Here is a 22665-nt window from a genome sequence, read left to right on the forward strand (position 1 = left end):
TGAGGAGGACGATGACGATGAGACACAGTTGTCTATCAGTGAGGTAGTAGTAAGGGCAGTAAGTCCGAGGGAGGAGCGCACAGAGGATTCGGAGGAAGAGCAGCTGGACGATGAGGAGACTGACCCCACCTGGTTTGCTAAGCCTACTGAGGACAGGTCTTGAGAGGGGGAGGCAAGTGCAGCAGCAGGGCAGGTTGGAAGAGGCAGTGCGGTGGCCAGGGGTAGAGGCAGGGCCAGACCGAATAATCCACCAACTGTTTCCCAAAGCGCCCCCTCGCGCCATGCCACCCTGCAGAGGCTGAGGTGCTCAAAGGTGTGGCAGTTTTTCACTGAGAGTGTAGACGACCGACGAACTGTGGTGTGCAAGGTTTGTTGCGCCAAGATCAGCTGGGGAGCCACCACCACGAGCCTCACCACCACCAGCATGCGCAGGCATATGATGGCCAAGCACCCCAAAATGTGGGACAAAGGCCGTTCACCGCCTCCGGTTTGAACCACTGCCTTTTCCCCCTGTGCCCCTGTGACCGCCGAACTGTGGTGTGCAAGGTTTGTTGCGCCAAGATCAGCTGGGGAGCCACCACCACGAGCCTCACCACCACCAGCATGCGCAGGCATATGATGGCCAAGCACCCCAAAAGGTGGGACGAAGGCCGTTCACCGCCTCCGGTTTGCACCACTGCCTCTCTCCCTGTGCCCCAACCTGCCACTGAGATCCAACCCCCCTCTCAGGACACAGGCACGGCCGTCTCCCGGCCTGCACCCACACCCTCACCTCCGCTGTCCTCGGCCCCATCCAGCAATGTCTCTCAGCGCAGTGTCAAGCCGTCGCTAGCGCAACTGTTTGAGCGCAGGCGCAAGTACGCCGCCACGCACCCGCACGCTCAAGTGTTAAACGTGCACATAGCCAAATTGATCAGCCTGGAGATGCTGCCGTATAGGCTTGTGGAAACGGAGGCTTTCAAAAACATGATGGCGGCGGCGGCCCCACGCTACTCGGTTCCCAGTCGCCACTACTTTTCCCGATGTGCCGTCCCAGCCCTGCACGACCACGTCTCCCGCAACATTGTACGCGCCCTCACCAACGCGGTTACTGGCAAGGTCCACTTAACAACGGACACGTGGACAAGCACAGGCGGGCAGGGCCACTATATCTCCCTGACGGCACATTGGGTGAATTTAGTGGAGGCTGGGATCGAGTCAGAGCCTGGGACCGCTCACGTCCCACCCACCCCCAGAATTGCGGGCCCCAGCTCGGTGCTGGTATCTGCAGCGGTGTATGCTTCCTCCACTAAACCACCCTCCTCCTCCTCCTACGCAACCTCTGTCTCGCAATCAAGATGTGTCAGCAGCAGCACGTCGCCAGCAGTCGGTGTCGCGCGGCGTGGCAGCACAGCGGTGGGCAAGCGTCAGCAGGCCGTGCTGAAACTACTCAGCTTAGGAGAGAAGAGGCACACGGCCCACGAACTGCTGCAGGGTCTGACAGAGTAGACCGACCGCTGGCTTTCGCCGCTGAGCCTCCAACCGGGCATGGTCGTGTGTGACAACGGCCTTAACCTGGTGGCAGCTCGGCAGCCTCACGCACGTGCCATGCCTGGCCCACGTCTTTAATTTGGTGGTTCAGCGGTTTCTGAAAAGCTACCCACGCTTGTCAGACCTGCTCAGAAAGGTACGCCGGCTCAGCACACATTTCCGCAAGTCCAAGACGGACGCTGCCACCCTGCGGACCCTGCAACATCGGTTTAATCTGCCAGTGCACTGACTGCTGTGCGACGTGCCCACACGGTGGAACTCTACGCTCCACATGTTGGCCAGGCTCTATGAGCAGCGTAGAGCTATAGTGGAATACCAACTCCAACATGGGCGGCGTAGTGGGAGTCAGCCTCCTCAATTCTTTACAGAAGAGTGGGCCTGGTTGGCAGACATCTGCCAGGTCCTTGGAAACTTTGAGGAGTCTACCCAGATGGTGAGCGGCGATGCTGCAATCATTAGCATCACCATTCCTCTGCTATGCCTCTTGAGAAGTTCCCTGCAAAGCATAAAGGCAGGCGCTTTGCGCTCGGAAACGGAGGCGGGGGAAGACAGTATATCGCTGGATAGTCAGAGCACCCTCATGTCTATATCTCAGCGCTTTGAGGAGGAGGAGGGGGAGGAGCATGAGGAGGAGGGTGAAGAGACAGCTTGGCCCACTGCTGAGGGTACACATGCTGCTTGCCTGTCATCCTTTCAGCGTGTATGGCCTGAGGAGGAGGAGGAGGATCCTGAAAGTGATCTTCCTAGTGAGGACAGCCATGTGTTGCGTACAGGTACCCTGGCACACATGGCTGACTTCATGTTAGGATGCCTTTCTCGTGACTCTCGCGTTACACGCATTCTGGCCACTAGGGATTACTGGGTGTACACACTGCTCGACCCACGGTATAAGGAGAACCTTTCCACTTTCATACCCGAAGAGGAAAGGGGTTCAAGAATGATGCTATACCACAGGACCCTGGCGGACAAACTGATGGTAAAATTCCCATCCGACAGCGCTAGTGGCAGAAGGCGCAGTTCCGAGGGCCAGGTAGCAGGGGAAGCGCGGAGATCAGGCAGCATGTACAGCGCAGGCAGGGGAATACTCTCTAAGGCCTTTGACAGCTTTATGGCTCCCCAGCAAGACTTTGTCACCGCTCCCCAGTCAAGGCTGAGTCGGCGGGAGCACTGTAAAAGGATGGTGAGGGAGTACGTAGCCGATCGCACGACCGTCCTCTGTGACGCCTCTGCTCCCTACAACTACTGCGTGTCAAAGCTGGACACGTGGCCTGAACTCGCGCTGTATGCCCTGGAGGTGCTTGCTAGTCCTGCGGCTAGCGTCTTGTCAGAGAGGGTGTTTAGTGCGGCTGGGGGAATCATCACGGATAAGCGTACCCGCCTGTTAACTGACAGTGCCGACAGGCTTACACTCATAAAGATGAACAAAGCCTGGATTTCCCCAGACTTCTCTTCTCCACCAGCGGACAGCAGCGGTACCTAAATAATACGTAGTCTGCACCCGCGGATGGAAGCATCGTTCTCTATCACCATCAAAAACGGGGACCTTTTAGCTTCATCAATCTGTGTATTATATTCATCCTCCTCCTCCTGCTCCTCCTCCTGAAACCTCACATAATCACGCCGATTGGGCAATTTTTCTTAGGCCCACAAGGCTCAGTCATATAACTTTTGTAAACAATGTTTATACGTTTCAATTCTCATTAAAGCGTTGAAACTTGCACCTGAACCAATTCTTATTTTAACTGGGCTGCCTCCAGGCCTAGTTACAAATTAAGCCACAGTAACCAAAGCGATTAATGGGTTTCACCTGCCCTCTTGGTTGGGCATGGGCAATTTTTCTGAGGTACATTAGTACTGTTGGTACACCAATTTTTTTGGGCCCTCGCCTACAGTGTAATCCTAGTAATTTTTATTGGCTTCGCCTGCACTCATGCTACAGCAAGGTGTGTGGGGTTGGCCTACACTTTTGCTACATAAATGTAACTGGGGCCTTGTCTATACTGCAACTACTGAAATGTGAAAGACTGTTATCTCCCTAAACTGCTGCAACTGGAATGTTACTGTGGCCTGTCTTGACTGCTACTACTACTGAAATGGAACTAAGACTGTGCTCCCCCCTATACATTTATGTACCGCCGATGGGTTCCAGGGAGTCACCCATGCTGTGGGTCCACAGGGACTTCACATTAGGGAGTTGTACCTGCCAGTGTCTATGTATTAAAAACCCCGATCTGACTGGGGCATGAAGTGTGGGCTGAAGCCCACCTGCATTTAATCTGACGTTACCTCAGCTGTGCTGGGCAATGCAATGGGATTTATTTATGTACCGCCGGTGGCTTCCTGGGACCCACCTATGCTGTCGGTCCACAAGGAGTTGTAACTGCATGTGTCTTCTTATAAAGAACCCCAGTCTGACTGGGGCATGCAGTGTGGGCCGAAGACCACCTGCATTTAATCTGACGTTACCTCAGCCGTGCTGGGCACTGCGATGGGATTTGTTTATGTACCGCCGGTGGGTTCCAGGGAGCCACCCATGCTTTGGGTCCACACGGACTTCACATTAGGGAGTTGTACCTGCCTGTGTCAACTTATAAAAAACCCCAGTCTGACTGGGGCATGTAGTGTGGGCCGAAGCCCACCTGCATTTAATCTGACGTTACCTCCGCTGTGCTGGGCAATGCAATGGGATTTATTTATGTACCGCCGGTGGCTTCCTGGGACCCACCTATGCTGTGGGTCCACACGGCGTTGTAACTGCACGTGTCTACTTATAAAGAACCCCAGTCTGACTGGGGCATGCAGTGTGGGCCGAAGACCACCTGCATTTAATCTGACGTTACCTCAGCCGTGCTGGGCACTGCAATGGGATTTGTTTATGTACCGCCGGTGGGTTCCAGGGAGCCACCTATGCTGTGGGTGCACATGGAATTCCCATTGCGGAGTTGTACCTGCCTGTGACTATTTATAAAAAACCCCGGTCTGGGGCATGCAGTGTGGGCCGAAGCCCACCTGTATTTAATCTGACGTTAGCTCTACTATCCGGGGCACTGCATTGGGACAAACTACAAGAGCAATACAGCGCTAATGAGACGTGCACAGCTACGCTAGCATTGGAGTCCACTGTAGGCCCGCGATTGCTGAGGGTTTGTGCAGAGGCCTATGTCCTGGGTGCAGTGAAAGTCTGCTTCCTGCCTAGGATTGCTGAAGCTGGGGGCCGAGGCCTATGTCGTGGCCGCGGTGCAAGTCTGCCATGTTTGGCCGGTCAGATCAATTTTTGGTTCATGTCTTGGGTTTCTTAGGACCCACCTATGCTGTTGGTGCAAACTTAGCTCCCATCGCAGTGTTTGACCTGTCTGGCACAAAGACACTGACTGACTTGGGTAGGGGGCAGAGCGCAGATGGCTTTCCCCTTGCAGTGTCGATTGAGCTATGTGACACCTTGACAGAATGAATAGTGTGTGGCACATGGGTTCCCCATTGCTATGCCCATGTGTGCAGCTCCTGATGGAGGTGGCACAGGATTGGATTTCTCATTGCTTCTGTACAGCATTGTGGGCTATCGCCCCGTCCCTTTTAAAGAGGGTCGCTGCCTGGCCCTGCCAACCCTCTGCAGTGCGTGCCTGCGGTTCCTCCTCATGGCAGACGCACTTATAAATAGACATGAGGGTGGTGTGGCTATGAGGCCAGCGTGTGGCATGAGCGCAGCTGAAGGCTGCGCAGGGACACTTCGGTGTGCGCTGTGGACACTGGGTCGTGCGGGGGCTTGGGCAGCATGTAACCCAGGAGAAGTGGCAGCAGAGTGTCATGCAGGCAGTGATTGTGCTTTGTTGGAGGTAGTGTGGTGCTTAGCTAAGGTATGCATTGCTAATGAGGGCTTTTCAGAAGTAAAAGTTGTTGGGAGGGGGGGGGCCCACTCTTGCCGCTATTGTGACTTAATAGTGGGACCTGGGAACTTGAGATGCAGCCCAACATGTAGCCCCTCGCCTGCCCTATCCGTTTCTGTGTCGTTCCCATCACTTTCTTGAATTGCCCAGATTTTCACAAATGAAAACCTTAGCGAGCATCGGCGATACACAAAAATGCTCGAGTCACCCATTGACTTCAATGGGGTTCGTTACTCGAAACGAACCCTCGAGCATTGTGGAAAGTTTGACTCGAGTAACGAGCACCCGAGCATTTTGGTGCTCGCTCATCTCTACGCTCGACCCAATCGCAGCACTTCCTTTGCTAGAGGTGGGGTATTCAAAGCCCCGTCACCAGAAAGAAGAGGATATCTCAGCGTAGAGAACACTGCAGACTGCCACATCACCGCCAGAGACCAGCAGCACGAGGCAATCGGGATGCCGCGGACCAGGTGAATATTAGCTTCCCCCCATGAAATTAAGGCACTGTGCCTCTTTTGGGGCAAAAATTAATATAATACAGCGTTTTATTTTCAGGGGAAACACGGTATTAATGTCCTTGTCCTCAGAAAGGTACCTGTTTTTTTATTTGATCAAATAACTTTATTTGTTAAAAAAAGTTTACAGGCTTGTTAAAGATTCCTATTAGTTCATATTTCTTGAGAACATCTTGCTTGCAGCTTGCATTGACAAACTTTTAGCTACTCTGTGACCTGGAATGTTTCTTTTATGTTATTATTTGCTGGTACCTGGTTAACTCCCTTCTTTTTCTTTTAGTACTTTTCATATAAGAATATGAATATGCTGTTATTAAGTCGTCTCGCTGGTTCAGAACAATTGGATCTCAGGCATCCACAGGACCCAATCTCTCCAAACTGCAAAAAATATCATGGCCGTCTTTTCACATAAAGTTGATGTCACAACAGGAAGTCCAATCTTCTTACAATGGAATTCTGAATTTGGCTGCATTTTTTGTATTGTGAAACTTTTGTTATTGTTAAAGCAAAAAAAGTATTTTGTCTGGAATGTCACTCCAGAATAAGGATGAAAGCTGACTATGTGAGGCCTTAACACATGGATGTCCATATAGAACTGCACAATATATGGTTTCGACCTGTTCAACATTATTTTGATTAGTATTTTTTTACTTAAGTGCACATTACTCTTGTCAGTCTAAATATGTACATCTACTCTGAAGAACATGGAATACAAGGGCTTATATCAGGTGGTGAAATGAATTGTACTGTAGGTCAGAACAAAATGCCAATTTGAACTGTCGATGACTGGCATTCAGGATGTCTCAGGAATAATCGGATAGAAGTATACTTTTAAAGAAAAGCTTGCTGAAGAAAAGCATTGGAGGAATTAATAACCTAATTTATAGATATAATGGGGCTGAACATGCAGACAGTATATTTTGTGAATTTAGAACCTAGGGACATATATATGGTGGCTTATTGTAGCCACTTACATGTATTGCAAAGCAGTGTTACACTGTATTCTCCATTTGTGTTTTCAACAAAAATGTCAAATATCCTGTGTCCAACGAAGAAAATTCAATGCATGGATATTTCCAAGTGGTCTCATTGCTTTAAATGAAATTGCTCATAATTGTAGTCACATAATTCATGGAGCTTCACTCTGACTGACGGAAGAAAGGACATTTATAAGGGCTAGCATGAATGCAAAGACAGTTATTCTAGTCCATGCAGTCTATGAAAATGGAAGTCACAAAATTACGAGGCCTCTACAGTGACAAATCAATGGACTTCTAATGGGCATTGCTGGATGTGGGAGATGTATATAGAGGTATTAAAGATTCTCCCAGAGTTAATATGGTGCCTTTTATAATCATTGTCAGTTTCCGTGCATTTCAAGCAATGGATACGTTATTTCTTTGTTCTGAAAAGAATCTTATTCACTTACATTAAATATGACTTCTGTTATAAGTAAAGAAAAATCTGTTGCACAGTCCACGATTGTTGCTTCTTTTCTTCTCTATTCTGTATATTTTATTTGGAAGATCTGTTGATAAAGCGCTCTTCCTGAATCTTGATTTCCAATAAAACGGTTTTACCATTATTAGAAGTGATGGCTTATCTCATCCATTGGGATCTGAAAACTGGGCCTCAAAATAATAGGAGTGCTATGCAAAGTAAGTACTGCGACTGCTTTGCAGCTCTTTTTTGCACAGTCACTATAGAAGACAGTGCTGCTCTATCCACTTGATGGGGGGCTTCTTGCACTCTCCTGCTCAGCAAGTAGTCAGGTATGCCCCTCTGCAGGAAAAACGGGGAAATCACATATCCAAAATTAAAAGGGGTTAAAAAAACAACTTCAGGCAAAAAAAAAATTAACTTGACTTTGCCTCTGAATCTTTATTCCACTAACTGTGCATTATTGCTTTTGTAAGTTCAGCTGGATGTACCCCAAACTTCTGCCTTTATGACTACTTCCCATACTAGCTTCAATTAGACTAATTTTCTTGCTCCTGGTCACACAAAGGGTCATATTCCTACCTTTTCCCCTGATATTCATTCACACAGCATTCTGCTTACAGCTCTTATCTCCCAAAGTATACACATGCAAACAAGCTTGTGTTCTTAATGGAAGAGGGGAGAAAGCCACTGCCAGGTAGCTCTGGTGGTGGCTTATCTCCCTTAGAACAAAAGGATTGGTCATGTTGAAATCCAACAGCTTGATATCTGCTATTGGGGACAGTCAGGAGGCCTCCATACACCTTAGATAGCTGGCTGCCGCAATTGGCACGTTTGGATCGTGTACATCTAATGTAGATCTCTCTCTCTTTCTCTCTCCCCCCCGCCGCCCCCCCGAGCACGCTCAGACAAGAATGCAGTTACTCGAGAAGAGCGAGTAACTGACTTATCCGAGCGTGCTCACTCATCTCTAGTAGTGACCTTTTTTAACACTTCTGTTGAGCTTGTTGACCACTAGACGCCTCAACGATGCAATCCAAGAGCTTTTGCCCAGTTAACATAGTTTGAGAGGGGCACATTATTGGAATGCGAGAAGCTGGATGATCGTATCAACGAATTGACCACCACCTGGGCTGTTCTGATCAGACTGTTAGGAGGTCTTGGGACCAGTGTATGTGTGAGGGCACACAAGGTGACTGGGCTAAGGAAACACTCGGGGATCGCCTGATCATCCAACAAGCACAAGCAACTCCAACAGTTTTGTTGTCTGCTATCCAGAGGCAAGCCCCTGTGTATGTTGGAACCATTTCAAGGCTCTTGGCTGAAGGATATTTGGTTCCACGGCACCAGTTACATGTATTATCTTTCACACCTACCCACTGTTGTCTCCATTTGTAGTGGTGTCATGAATGACAAAGCTGGACTGCCATGGAGTGGAACTGGGTTGTCTTCAAAGCCGAATCCAGGTTTAGTTTGGGCACTGACGACGTCTATGTTCATGTGGAGACCTAGGGTGAGCACCTCAATCCAGCCTTTGCTGTGGAGCAGCACACTGCCCCCCACTGCTGATGTGATGGTCTGGGGGGCATCACATACAACAGTCAGTTACCCCTAGTAGTGTACAAAGGACAATGACAGCTCAGCGATATGTTCAGGACATCCTGCATCCACATGTGTTCCTCTCATGGCGGCTTCCAAGAGGCATTTCCCAGCAGGATAATGCTCGGCCGCACACACGAGTGTCACAGGAATGTCTCTACAACATTATCACACTTCCATAGCTGCCCGGTCACCAAATTTATCACTAATAGAACTTGTATGGGACCATGTGAGATGCCAATTTCAACAGCCTACAAGTTCACATGATTTAGAGGCAAATGTGGACCAATACAATACAGAATCTGTATGCCTCCAAACCTGCACGTATCAGATCTTACATCCGTGCTAGAGGCGGTACAACAAGGGACTAGAGTTTACCTTCAAATGTTCAGTTTTCCGCAATAAATAATCTTTTTTCTCTGATATTGTAACAACTTACTTATATCAACATTACAATCACACATATAGGCTGGTTTCTCACAGGGGGGAATCCCGCCAGAGATCTTGCAGTTTTGCCACAGCAGCGCAGCTTCAAAACCCGCGATACTTAGCCGTGGGTTTTGGAGCGGCTTGGCGCCATGCTTCTACCTTGCGGCTGGTGCTCCCATAGAGAGCAGCACGGCTGCAATGGGAAAAAAAAGACATGCTGCGGCCGGGAAATCAGCACCGGCTTCTGCCGGCTGTGCCACGACAGATTGTCCGTCCCGTGTGGACGAGATTTTTTAAAAATCTCGTCCATATGGCTGGCTAATCCCGGGATTACCGGCCACAGGCGGATTTACCGCAGTAAAATTCCACACGGCCGGTATTATTCAGACCGCGACCTGTAATACGTAATTTACAAGTAGCTCTGGGAACGCTCGCCTTCCTGCAGTTCCAGGAGCAGCTTGTTGAGCGCCTTCTGTGTGAGACCGCCACACCTCAGCAAGCTTACGACGTTTCACAGAGCACCACTTTTTACACCCCATTCCTGCCGATCAAGAAATACCACACAAAAAGCATGAGAGGAGGGGAATACCCAGTTTTATTGCCCCATGTGCCCATCCCAACCAGCCTCCGTAACTACCCCTGTCTTCGGAAATACCACACAGTTCACATTATTACTTTTACCTAAGATTTAGAAAACGCCAAAATTTGTGAAGAGGAAGGGGGGGGATTTTTTTAAGGTGGCAATTTTTATTCCGTACAAGTCAGCAATGAGGCCTGGAATTTATTCAGTTGTGCCCTGCAATCCAACGGGTGTTTCCTCCATTATAGGCTTAGCCATGTGTCCTATTAGGGCCACAACGGGAATGTTTCTGAACACGGAACAAACGGGGGTATCCATTTTGGGGTGAACGTCTTCATTCCTGTGTATACTGTACAAAAAAACCTGTTTTTAAATTGACACAATTGCCAAAAAAATGAAAATCGTAATTTTTTCGTTCTGCTTTGCTTAGATTCATTCAAATACTGTGGGGTCAAAATACGCAGTACATCCCTATATGAATTCGTTAAGGGGTCTAGTTTTCAAAATGGGGTCATTTGTTGGGGTTCTCTGTCATTTTGGCAGCTCAAGGGCTCTACAAGTGGGCAATGGGGCCTAAATCACCTTCATGCTAAATTTCTGTTCTGAAAGCCACCAACTACTCCTTACATTTTGGGCCCCATTGTGCATCCAGACATAAGATTAGGGCCACAATTGGTATGTCTCTGAACACGGGAGAAACAGGGGTATCCATTTTGGGGTGCAAGTCTTCATTCATGTTTGTGCTGTACAAAAAAGCTGTTTTTAAAATGACAGAATTGCCAAAAAAATGAAAATCACAATTTTCTCCTTTTGCTTTGCTTGAATTCATTCAAAAACTGTGGGGTCAAAATAAGCATTGCACCCCTAGATAAATTCGTTAAGGGATCTAGTTTTCAAAATAAGGTCATTTGTGGGGATTCTCATAAGATTAGGGCTGCAATGGGTATGTCTCTGAACACGGGAGAAACAGGGGTATCCATTTTGGGGTGTCAATCCTCATTTTCATGGGCACTACAGGAAAAAAATATGTCTTTAAAATGACATATTTGCAAAAATATGAAATTGTATTTCTTCTCCTCTAAATTGAATTAATTCCTGGAAAAAAAACTGTAGGGTCAAAATACTAATGACACCCCTCAGTGAATACATTAAAGGGTGTAGTTTTCAAAATGGGCTCATTTGTGGGGGTATCTATCATTCTGACACCCATGAGCCTTTGCAAACTTGGCTTGCTGTACGAAAACAAAGTGTTCCTTAAAATGCTGAAAAGTAATGTTAAATTTGTACGTCTCCTAAATGGTTAAAAAAAATGCAAAACTTTTTCAAATGTGCATTCACAATAAAGTAAACAGATGGAAGTATATATCCTATCAAAAATTTGTACAGTATGTTTGCACATATTTGAGATATTACAGTTGAAATGGGGAAAAAACGACAATATGTGACTAAAAAACAATGTCAGAATTCCTTGAATATGCAAAACCTTTACAGAGTTATACTATGTTGAGTACCACACGTCAGTTTTCCAAAATTTGGCTCCGTCACTAAGGCGCAAACAGGCTTTGTCACTAAGGGGTTAAATAAAAAATAAATAACTTAGACAGCCCCTGTAAGCATCCTTTCTTTGTGTTTTTGTTTTCTTGAGTGAATTTCTTGATTGCAAATACTTTATTTTAAATACTTCAAAAGACAAAAGCAGATTACCAACATGTAGTGGTGGGTCTATGAATAATAATTTTGTGGTGCACTGGGGGGATTAACACAGCAGGCTAGCAAGGAGCTGTAGTTCTTATGTCATGTAGCGGAGTGACTTCACTAACCTGAGGCTCCCAGGCCCTACACACTGTACCTTTGTCAAGGGAGTTGCTCCAGTAATACAGAGTGCAGGATGGACTTCTGACACAAGGATTTCGTGAAACAACTTTAAAACTTTACTGCAACTTGTTATGCACATTTCAGGTTACAACAGTCAATTATAGCATAACGTGAGGTATTACAAAACAGTAGATGAATGCTTATTTGGTTATCGTAACTTTAAAAGTGGCTGCTTCAACAGAGTTACTGGAGCGACAGCCTATAATGCACTTAGGAATGTCTCCTACTTGGTTGGTAACGGGTACATACTTGCTAACAGTTACTGATTCAATTCTTAACATGCACAGTCTAATTTAGATTAATCTCTGTTGTGGGGGCTCCACTCAAATTGCATTACAATATTCACTTGTTACTCACAATTCAGTTCCGTCATGCAGTACCTGGAAGGACGCATGTGCGGATGATTCATCAATGTGGTAGCTGACTGGCACTGTTCCTACCAGAGGTTAGGAATCAGTGAATGCAGAGGGGTCCTTGTTCAGCATTATCCTCTCTGTCTGACTCCAGCTCTGTTCCTTTTCCTCAGAGCCCATGACACTGTTGTTACCTTCACAGCGTGGACTATCACAAAAAAAAAATCAGCATTGCAGAAATGGCAGGCTGGGTGAAGATTGCAGGGGCCTTTTCTTGTAACCTGACCTTCTTTCCTTAGAAGTTTACCTGAGAATTCAGAGGTTTGACAGCTTGATTTCCACCCCCACCTCCCTACGGACTGGAATGTATTCCTCTTGCTCACTAACATTAATCTCTCTCTGGTCATCTCACTGGGCTGTCAGGTTGCTGCTTCTCTCTCTCCCCATCCAAAACTGAACTCAGCCTGTTTGTCTGCTGTCTGGCCCCTTCCACATTCCCAGGGACCGTGCTGCTTTGCAATCCTGCTAGAGTTCTGCTTTGCAAAACTGATGCAACTCTGCAAAATCTGCTGAAGGTATGTCTGATAACCAAAATCACATCTCATCTGTACAATTTAACCCTTATATCTATAAGTATAAGGCAGTGCAATGCAAGGTACAAACAATATATATTATCATGCATGTGAAAAATATGCTTTATGCAACCATACAATAACTTTGCACTGGGCTGTAACAGGGACTCTGGTTCTGGAACACTACAATTATACTTCGGATGAAGGTGTTATTTTTTCTTATCCCCAAAAAAGAATCTTTTTTGTTTATCAACCTGTGAAAAAAAGAAAGAAAAAGAATATTAGTCTAGCTGTTTTGTCACACTAATGAACTTGATCTGATATTCTCCAACTGAGTTTCCTTGTGAACCAAACATAATTATTTTTTAGTGATCACATGATTTTATAGAACAATTTTTTTGGCAACTAATATCTATGGCGCTGCAAGGCATTGCCGATTTCAAAGGTAGACAATATTGTTGCAGTCCAGCACAAGAGAAGGCGGTCCTACATATAGTAAAGACTGAGGACTGTTGTCCCAGCCTATTTGTGAGCCACAGACACATTGCAGTGTATAAGATATACAGGAGATTTGCCACATCTGTCAATGTCCCCGAGTACAGTATGTATAAACCCATTGGTAGAAGCTTAGCACATTTCAAAGCAAAAATGGAAAAAAAAACCATGGACAGACATACCTTAGCAACATTCGGTTTCCTCACAGCTAGCTTTGTTAAATCTCTTGAGATCTCTTCATAAGGATTGCCTTGAGCAGTGCTTGCATGAGATACTCTCTTGTTAATTTCTCTAGAAGCAACTTCTTTGGATGTCCGTGTAGACGTAGAGATATGATCATAAGTATTGGTAGTGCACATAGAGTAGCTTGACATTGTGTCCACTGTATGATATTCATTTGTGCAATGGGGTTCTCTAAAGGGAATTTCTGCATAGGTGTCCTCAACCTCAGAGTGGGACACAGCAGTAGGAAACAAAAATGAGCTGCCAGGAGTTTCAGCCCTAGCATGTAAGAATGGACCACTTAATGTTTTACTGTTAATTGTTTGAATAGAAGTTGCAAATCTCATCTCCAGAACCTCACATTCTGAAAGTTCATTCAAGCTGGAAATCAGCTTGGGTTTTCTACAGTCTCCTGATAGAGACTGTGATGAACTTTGTAAGTGCCCCAGGGCTGAGGGCAAGCCAGGGTCTAATTTAACCTCAGAATAAAGCACGCTTTCGGGATTGGTCTTCGCCATATTCTTCTGATTGATTTGAGTTTCTTTAACAAGAGAATAATGGACATCTTTGTTAGCAGTTGAAGAATATGGATTTCCATTTGTCTCTTTTTTAGGCTTTGCATAGATTTGCTCATCGTCATCATCATTGTCGTCATTTAGATGACTACTTCTCTCCGGCAAAGGTGGTGCAGTGTCCTAGAACAATTTTATACAAAACTTTATATACTTATATTACTGCATGTACTGGTTATGACATAATCAACTGCATGATGAATCCTAACCCTATAAGTGTATTTGCTAAAGAAATGCAAATAGCTATATCTTAGCTATTCATGAATGAATAGCTAAGAGCTATGTGTGATTGGCCGAGCGCTCAGCCAATAGCTAAGCAGTAGCTGCTATTGGCTGCGCCCTCAGCCAATCTGCACAGCCCTTTCAGGAGGCGGGGATTTTTAAATCCCCGACTGCTGAAAGAGCTTCATAGCAGTGCCAGGGAGCCAGCAGGAGGATGCGGCTGAGAGCAGGAGAGGTGAGTATAATTAAAAAAAAAAAATTTTCACACTTTTGGCAGATTATCGGGGAAGGGCTTATAGTTCAAGCCCTTCCCTGATAATCATTCCACGGGGCTTGCCAAAGCAGTGCTTTCAATGGGATTGGCAGCTGTGCCGATCCCATTGAAAGCAATAGAATAGAATGCCGTGGCAGAAGTCCTCGGCATTCTCCCTATACTTTCAATGGGGCTAGTGCTGCTGTCGCTAGCCCCATTGAAACCATTTGCGATATGCCGGTACTATACCGGCCTCTTTCTTGCGCTGCGATGCGAGATTTTTCTCGTGCTCTTGAAGCGCAAGAAAGAAAATATCGCCAGTGGGTGGGAGCCCTTTGAATGGAGTCATATACATGAGCAATGAGGTGCAGGAAAAAAAATTGCTGCATGTCCTATCTTTTTATGTTCCTCGAAACGCACTGCCCATTGTTTCCAATGGCACACTAAAACACACTGCACCGCGTGCGATGCAAGGTTTTCCACTGTTTTGTGTCACTCTATGTCTAAGTGAAGGGAAGAAGGGAATTTGGAGCTCTGTAACCTAAAAATGCATCATCACGGAATTTTTTTAGAAACATAGATTGATGGCAGAAAAAAAAACACAATGTGATTGTTCCCACCAAAAGAAACTAAGTAATCTTGTAGATATGATACCTTTTATTGGCTAAAAAAAATCTATGATGTAATAGCGAGCTTTCGAACCACTCAGGGATCTTCCCCAGGCATAATCAAATAGATCTGAAGAGGCATGCATATATACACACACATACTTATGACAAGGCACAGACATGGATGTGATTAATTTGAACTTAAAAGAATACTGCAATAGGGGGCGTGGCTTGTGAATGGCAGGTTAGGACGCACTTTGTCTGAGCTCCCGCTTCCCCACCCAATATCCAGCTTCCCAGGCACCTTATCCGTATCAGGAGGATCCGCTTCTGCTCAAGATGGACAAAAGGAGACCCCAACAAAAGCCTGCAACGGTTGGGGGGAAAGAGACACCAGCGGCATTAACCGCTTCTTCAGCCCTGATCCTGCTGCAGACCAGGAGCTCGCTGGACTGTCGGCACATGCACCCCAGGCATTTCTCCCTCCCACACAGCCAGTGGAGCCACTCACCTACAGCTAAGAGGATGACATCGCTCCCGGCTCTAACGGGGGGGTACGAGAAGGAGAACACAGCACCCTGCTCCGGCGCTCCAGTACCGGCGGTGATGCGGCAGTGGAAGCTGGCACTCAAGGTCCTTCCCTGCCCCACAAGATGGCGCCACACCAGCTGCCTGCTCTGCCTCACGTGGCCTCCTCCATGACTTGCAGGAAAAGAGACCCATTCCACCATGCCTCAGACACCAGCCCAAAGGTCACAGTGAGTACCAGAGGTGCATCCTCTCATGCTATGGACACTATGCACACACAGCAGCAGCAGTGTCGTCTATCCTTGGCTGGGACTTGTAGTTCTCCATCATGGCGTTCCTCTTCTGTGAATAATATCGGCAGCACATGGGCTTCTTGCTCTCACTCACCAAATAGCTAATCTGATGACAGCGATTGGGACTAAAAGGCACATATCAAATCACTCCCTACCAAATCAGAAATTGATCTCTTTTTCTAGCACTTTGAGCATACCCACAAACAGGTGGTAACCAAGATCCAAAAAGAAGTCCAACAAATAGGCCATAGGGTTAACGCAGTAGAGGAGGCGCATGAACGTACCCTAAACATGCTTGAACATCACAGGCAGGTCATAACAGCTCACTCAACGCAGATAACCACCATCCTCTCCCATATTGACAATCTAGAGAATAGAAACAGGTGGAACAACATCCACATAAGGAGTCTCCCAGAAGAGGTTACAAATGCACAGCTGGAGCAATGGGCTCAGAACCTCTTTGAATCACAAACGCAGAGGTCCCAAGATAAGCAAATAGACCAAATCCATAGAGCTTTAGGCCCTAAAGTCGCTGATCCGAAGCACCCACGGGGTGTTATATGTCGCATTCACTTCTTCAAAGACAAAGAGGATATTCTAAAATGAGCAAGAGGCTCCAACAAATTGTTCTATCACAGCTCCCCAATTCTGCTGTTACCGGACTTTGCAAGAAGAACCCTACAGCTCCGCAAAGCCCTGAAACCACTATTGGATGCACTGAGGGGGAGATCCCCTACCGCTGGGGGTACCCATTCCAACTAGTGGCCTGGAAGGATGGCAAATCAGCCACATTCTGCACCCTGGGGGAACTCCCAAACTTCCTGGGGACCTTCAACCTACCCATGATTTCTCTACTGGAGTGGCCAACCTTTCCGTCTCGGCAAGCCCAAAACTCGGGAGAACCTTGGCACACAGTCTCTCCGAAGCGCCAGAGGGAAAGCCGTAGACCCCGAGACGCGCATACCTGAAGACCTTCTCTCCTCCAGTTGAACTCATAGTTTTTTCTCATGGGTTCTATGTGAAGGCTTAGCTACCTTCCAATCCCCCTGGTAATAACCTGGGGTGTCTTCACTCTGGATAAGCCTTGACATACGAATATGCCACTGTATGTTGATAGGGTCTCGTTAAATTTTTGTTATGTCAGTTCAAGACTCCAGTCCTCAGTCCTGTTCATACCTACAATTTATTGCCTGGTTCATAATTATTACCCTTCAGGGTTTCATTCTCTCTTAATGAGGGCGGGCAGGAGTGCCTCCCCCGCTGTTTTTTTCTACCTCCCCACTTAGGTTGGACATCACGATGTGTGGTCCACTACCTGGTGCTAAACCAGGGATAACCTTACTAGTTCCGGAGCAGCTCTGGATGTTCAGTTATTTTCTATGTTTTCCCTCATCTTTTCCCTACCCTTGCCCCCATTGGTCTGCGGCAGCGGGAGCCAGCAGCCCTAGATGGTGTACATGGATAGCCTAACCTTCTGCTCCTACAACACCAGAGGCCTTAACAAACCAGCAAAAAGAGGCCAGATCCAAAAGACTGTTACAAGAGACTCACTTCTCCTTGGCCAGCATGCCGAAATGTGCTTCTAAGCACTACACTACCTGGTACCACAGCCTGCAGTCAGAAAAAAAAACCTGTGGAGTCTCAGTTGCTTTCCATAAACAATTTCCCCGCCAAGTCATTTCCTCTGAGATAGATCCGGAGGGATGATACATTTTTCTTAAAATCTCAGTAGGTACCACGGTGTTAACGATTGCCAATGCTTACTTCCCAAACTATTCACAGGTATCCTTTGGTCTTCGGATTGAGATTATTGCTAGCAAAGCTCGACACTCTGGAGTCATCCAATAAAAGGGTCCCATCAGATGACCTCAGGGGAGATATCTCGGATACCCATAGAAGAATTCTCTCCATCCTGGACCAGTATTCGCTCTGTTCCAGAGATAAACAATGTGGAGGTTTTTATGAATACGGCAATAAATGCAGACAGTGGCTGGCCAAGGCTCTCCATCCCAGAATGTCCACACCTTATGTAATCTCCCTAAATTCTCCAATTAAAGGGGCAGTCCATTCCACTTCAGAAATTCTAGAATGTTTTAGATCATACTACTAAGACCTTTACAACCTGTGGGATAGCCAGGGAGAAAGACGAACGCAGGACCTTTTGGATGTAGGTGCTAGATTTATCCCAGAGACCCTTTTAGATGGAGAGTTTAATAGCCTAGAAGGAGATATTTCTGAACAAGAGATCCAAGAAGTGATCAGGGATCTAAAGCTAGGTAAGAGCCCAGGCCCGGGTGGTTTCACCCCCAGATTCTTTAAAGCCTGTGGAGACCTATTGACCCCACTTTTAACGAGATCCTTCAATTCAATCTCTAGATCATGCCCATTCCCGCACCAAGCCCTACAGGCAATAATCACGGTGATCCCTAAGATAGGCAGAGACCCCACTTCTTGTAGCAACTACTGTCCTATATCGCTTCTAAACATAGATACTAAAATATTCTCCAAAATCCTGGCATCCCGCCTGAAACCGTTTATCCCAGCTTTAATCAACAAGGAACAGACTGGCTTTGTGCTGGGCCGAGAAACCAGGGACAACACAATCAGATCTATTTCCCTGATTTCGCGAGCTCGGCTCACTGGGGCTCCCATGTGACTTCTGTCAGTTGATGCCGAAAAAGCGTTTGACAGGGTCCATTGGGGGTTCCTGGAGTCGACCCTGCGGAGGATTGGCCTGGGCCCTAGGTTTCTGAATTGGATCACGGCTTTATATCAGAACCTCACAGCCTGGGTGAGGGTGAATGGCTCCCTTTCCTCTCCTCTGAAAATTAACAATGGAACAAGACAGGGATGCCCTCTCTCCCCTTTCTTGTATGTTCTGGTGATGGAGAGCCTGGCCAATGCCCTCAGGAAAAATCCGGACATACAGGGGTTTAAGACAGAAATGTCCGAACACAAACTTGCCTTATTCGAGGATGACCTCCTGATTTACCTCACAAATCCGAGAATTGCCCTCCCGGTTGTCCTGGCGGAGTTAGAGAGCTTTGGTAGAGTTAATAATTTCAAAGTTAATGTTTATAAATCAGAGACCCTCAATCAGGTGATCTGACCACCTGGCTCCAATTAGGTGTTGTACCCCCATAGACGTGATCAAACTTACTATACAAGAGGTTATGTAACAAATGCTGCACTCCCTGCTGCCGTGGATGCCTACGCCTACTCCTTTTGTTATCCCCGGTTATCCCCCCTAACCTTCCTACACCTCCTCAGCATTCTTTCTAGTATGCTCATGCTTGGGACTTGCCACTGGTCTCTTACAACTATTAAGTGATATTGGCGGAGTCATCGGTTTTTACCGTTTTTACCGTAGACCCTCACGCCAGTCAGTTTATACTGTCACAGAGTCACAGAGGAATATTGTGTATACCTTTACATGAAGCTGTGTCAAAGAGCAAGTATAGTAATATGTTCACAGTATAATGTTTTGTACTGTCCTTCTAAAAGCTGAATAAAAACATTTAGAATGATAAAAAAATACTGCAATAGGATGAGTAGAGAAATAAATGACAAGGCACAGACATGCAGGATCTATTTCATTATGCCTGAGGAAGAACCCTGACAGGTTCGAAAGCTTGCTATAACATTATGTATTTTTGTTAGCCATTAAAAGGAACTAAACTTTTTTCATTATATCCCCCAAAAAACACACATGCTCTCTAGATCAGTGTACCTCAACTCCAGTCCTCAGGGACCCCCAGCAGGATTTCCTCAGTGTTGCACAGGTGATGTAATTATTGTCAGTGCCTCAGACATTGCCACAGGCGTTCTTACCATAGGATATCCTGAAAACATGACCTGTTGGTGGTCCCTGAGGACTGGAGTTGGGGACCCCTGCTCCAGATTATTTCTTACTACTGAATTTCCAATCACATGTGCTGGAAGTTTTTTTCCAAGCATCTACTATTCTATGAGTAAAATAAGATTTTCTGACATTACTACTGATCTTCCCCCAACTAATTTCAGTAATGTGATACTGAACATCCTACTAAGCCCCCATTTAGTGGTTGTATATATATTTATTAAACTGTACAGTGTTTGCAAACTTGAAGTAGAAAACATGACAAGACTAGATGAGTAAATAAAAGTTGTAATTGGAAAAGTCTATTTGATTGGATAAATATGAAATGTACCTGTGTACTGGCCACGGTTCGCTTCTTTTGTCCATTTGGGTTATTGCCACTTTTGTTTTTGGGAAGTCCTGCTTTATTCTGAGAAACAGATTTTTCTGTCTTTGAATTTGGCCCCTGAATGTTGTCATAACTGTTATTTTCAGAAAACTGTAGAATAAATAATTTATTGCATTTATCATAATAAAATGAAAATAAACAATATACAATATAATAATCACAAAATGCTGAGGAATATAAATAATGAATCTGTTTCTTCGTTAGGCTGGCTTCACACGGGCGAGATAACTGTGCGACATTTGGGTGTTGCGAGATGCACAAATCTCGTGTAAATATGAACCCCATTCTTTTGAACGGGTCATACACATGAGCTATGTTTTCCTGCATCGTAAACTATTGATGGCCTATCCTAAGGACAGGTCATTAATGGTAGATCAGCGAGGAACCATTAGCAGGGAACCCCACTGATCAGCTGTTCACTGGGATGGTGCACTCATGCGTTGAGCTGAATTTGCAGGAAACAGACTGCTCTGTTCTCACTGCAGTGGTCAGGTTTGGTAATACAGGCAAAGTTTCCATTGAAATGAATGAGAAATGTACCTGCAGTATTAGGTTATGCAGAAATCAGGTCAGTACATGAGCCCACGAACCCAGTGAACAGCTCATTGGCAGGGGTCTGACGCAACAGAACACCCTTGATCTGCTTCTAATGACCTATACTGAGAATAGGCCATCAATAGTTTACGACTAGACAATCTCTTTATAGAGTTCTGTATTAAAAATGATTATTTCTAGAGGTAGGAAGTCTTATAAAACAAAAATCATATATTCACTAGTTGAATCCTCTTCCACTCCAGCACTGACTACAGTGGTGACTTGCCTGTATACCCATGTATATGCTGCTCTCATGCAGTTCTGCCACAGACCACTGGGCCCAGTTATTGGCTGTAGCAATTATGTATAAAACACAGAAAGGGGATCAAACCAGTGAGTGTAGCTTTTTTTCAACTTTATAACATTTTCAACCTTTAGAAAGAAAATATCTCAGACAATCTCATTAATACGTGCTGAAATCACTGCAGCTAAGGGTTCACTGTGCTTGGGGGATCCCAGCTGCACTTTCAGCTTTTACAAGACACAGTACCAATTTCAACTGTGCACTGCATCTGGTATTGCAGCTTAGCCCCATTCAAGTACCAGACAAAGCATGTGTCTGATTACAGTCAGAGAACCCTCAGTGCTCCATTAGGCCTTAGTCACATGGGCGTTTTTTCGCGCGATTTGCGGATTGCATGACGGATGCGCATCCGCAAATCGCGTGACCGGGGCCAAAAAAATCGCCCGAAAAATCTGCTCCTAGCCGTGTTTCATTAGAATACAGCCGGCTCCATTGAAAGCAATGCGCTGCGGGCGAGCACGGGATGAATTGTCGGGAAGGGCTTAAAGGGGTTGTCCCGCGCCGAAACGTTTTTTTTTTTTTTAACCCCCCCGTTCGGCGCGAGACAACCCCGATGCAGGGGTTAAAAAAACAAACCGGAGAGTGCTTCCGGCGTCTTCATACTCACCTGCTGAAGATGGCCGCCGGGGTCTGCTCCCTCCGTGGACCGCAGCTCTTCTGTGCGGTCCATTGCCGATTCCAGCCTCCTGATTGGCTGGAATCGGCACGTGACGGGGCAGAGCTACATGGAGCCGGCATTCTGCACGAGCGGCCCCATTGAAGACAGCAGAAGACCCGGACTGCGCAAGCGCGGCTAATTTGGCCATTAGAGGCCGAAAATTAGTCGGCACCATGGAGACGAGGACGCCAGCAACGGAGCAGGTAAGTATAAAACTTTTGATAACTTCTGTATGGCTCATAATTAATGCACAATGTACATTACAAAGTGCATTAATATGGCCATACAGAAGTGTATAGACCCACTTGCTGCCGCGGGACAACCCCTTTAAATATATAAGCCCTGCAATTCATCCAGAAATGTGTAAAAAAAATATATATATATATATACTCAGCTTGTCCCGGCAGACGGAGTTCAGAGCAGCCGGCCTGCAGTGGGTGTGAAGGGGGTGTGAATCAGACTTGCCTCTGATTGGCTCAGCGCTGAGCCAATCAGGGGCAAGTCTGACTCACACCCCCTTCACACCCCCTGCAGGCCGGCCGCTCTGAGCCAATCAGGGGCAAGTCTGACTCACACCCCCTTCACACCCCCTGCAGGCCAGCCGCTCTGAACTCCGTCTGCCGGGACAAGGTGAGTATATATATTTTTTTTATTTTTACACATTTCTGGATGAATTGCAGGGAAGGGCTTATATATTTAAGCCCTTCCCGACAATTCATCCTGCGCTTGCCGGCAGCCCATTGCTTTCAATGGAGCCGGCTGTATTGCTGGCTCCATTGAATTCAATGGGCAAACATCATTCTTCTCTGCCACAGCTGTTACAGCTGTGGCAGAGAAGAATGATTTGTCTTCTATATGTTCTCAATGGGGTCGGCGCTGCTGCCGCCGGCCC

General features: G+C 46.5%; 1 protein-coding gene across 1 annotated transcript in view; it reads left to right on the forward strand.

Annotated features, from left to right (window-relative positions):
* The window catches only part of CIB2 (calcium and integrin binding family member 2), a 42026-nt gene extending 34620 nt beyond the window's left edge, over window positions 1-7406 (forward strand). The window contains exon 6 of the mRNA XM_066589940.1: window positions 6210-7406. Coding sequence (XP_066446037.1) covers window positions 6210-6231 — 22 coding nt within the window. The 3' untranslated portion in view covers window positions 6232-7406. The remainder of the gene's footprint in view (window positions 1-6209) is intronic.
* The last annotated feature ends 15259 nt before the right edge of the window (window positions 7407-22665 follow it).

The sequence above is a fragment of the Eleutherodactylus coqui genome, chromosome 2, assembly GCF_035609145.1.
Source record: "Eleutherodactylus coqui strain aEleCoq1 chromosome 2, aEleCoq1.hap1, whole genome shotgun sequence".
Lineage (NCBI taxonomy): Eukaryota > Metazoa > Chordata > Amphibia > Anura > Eleutherodactylidae > Eleutherodactylus > Eleutherodactylus coqui.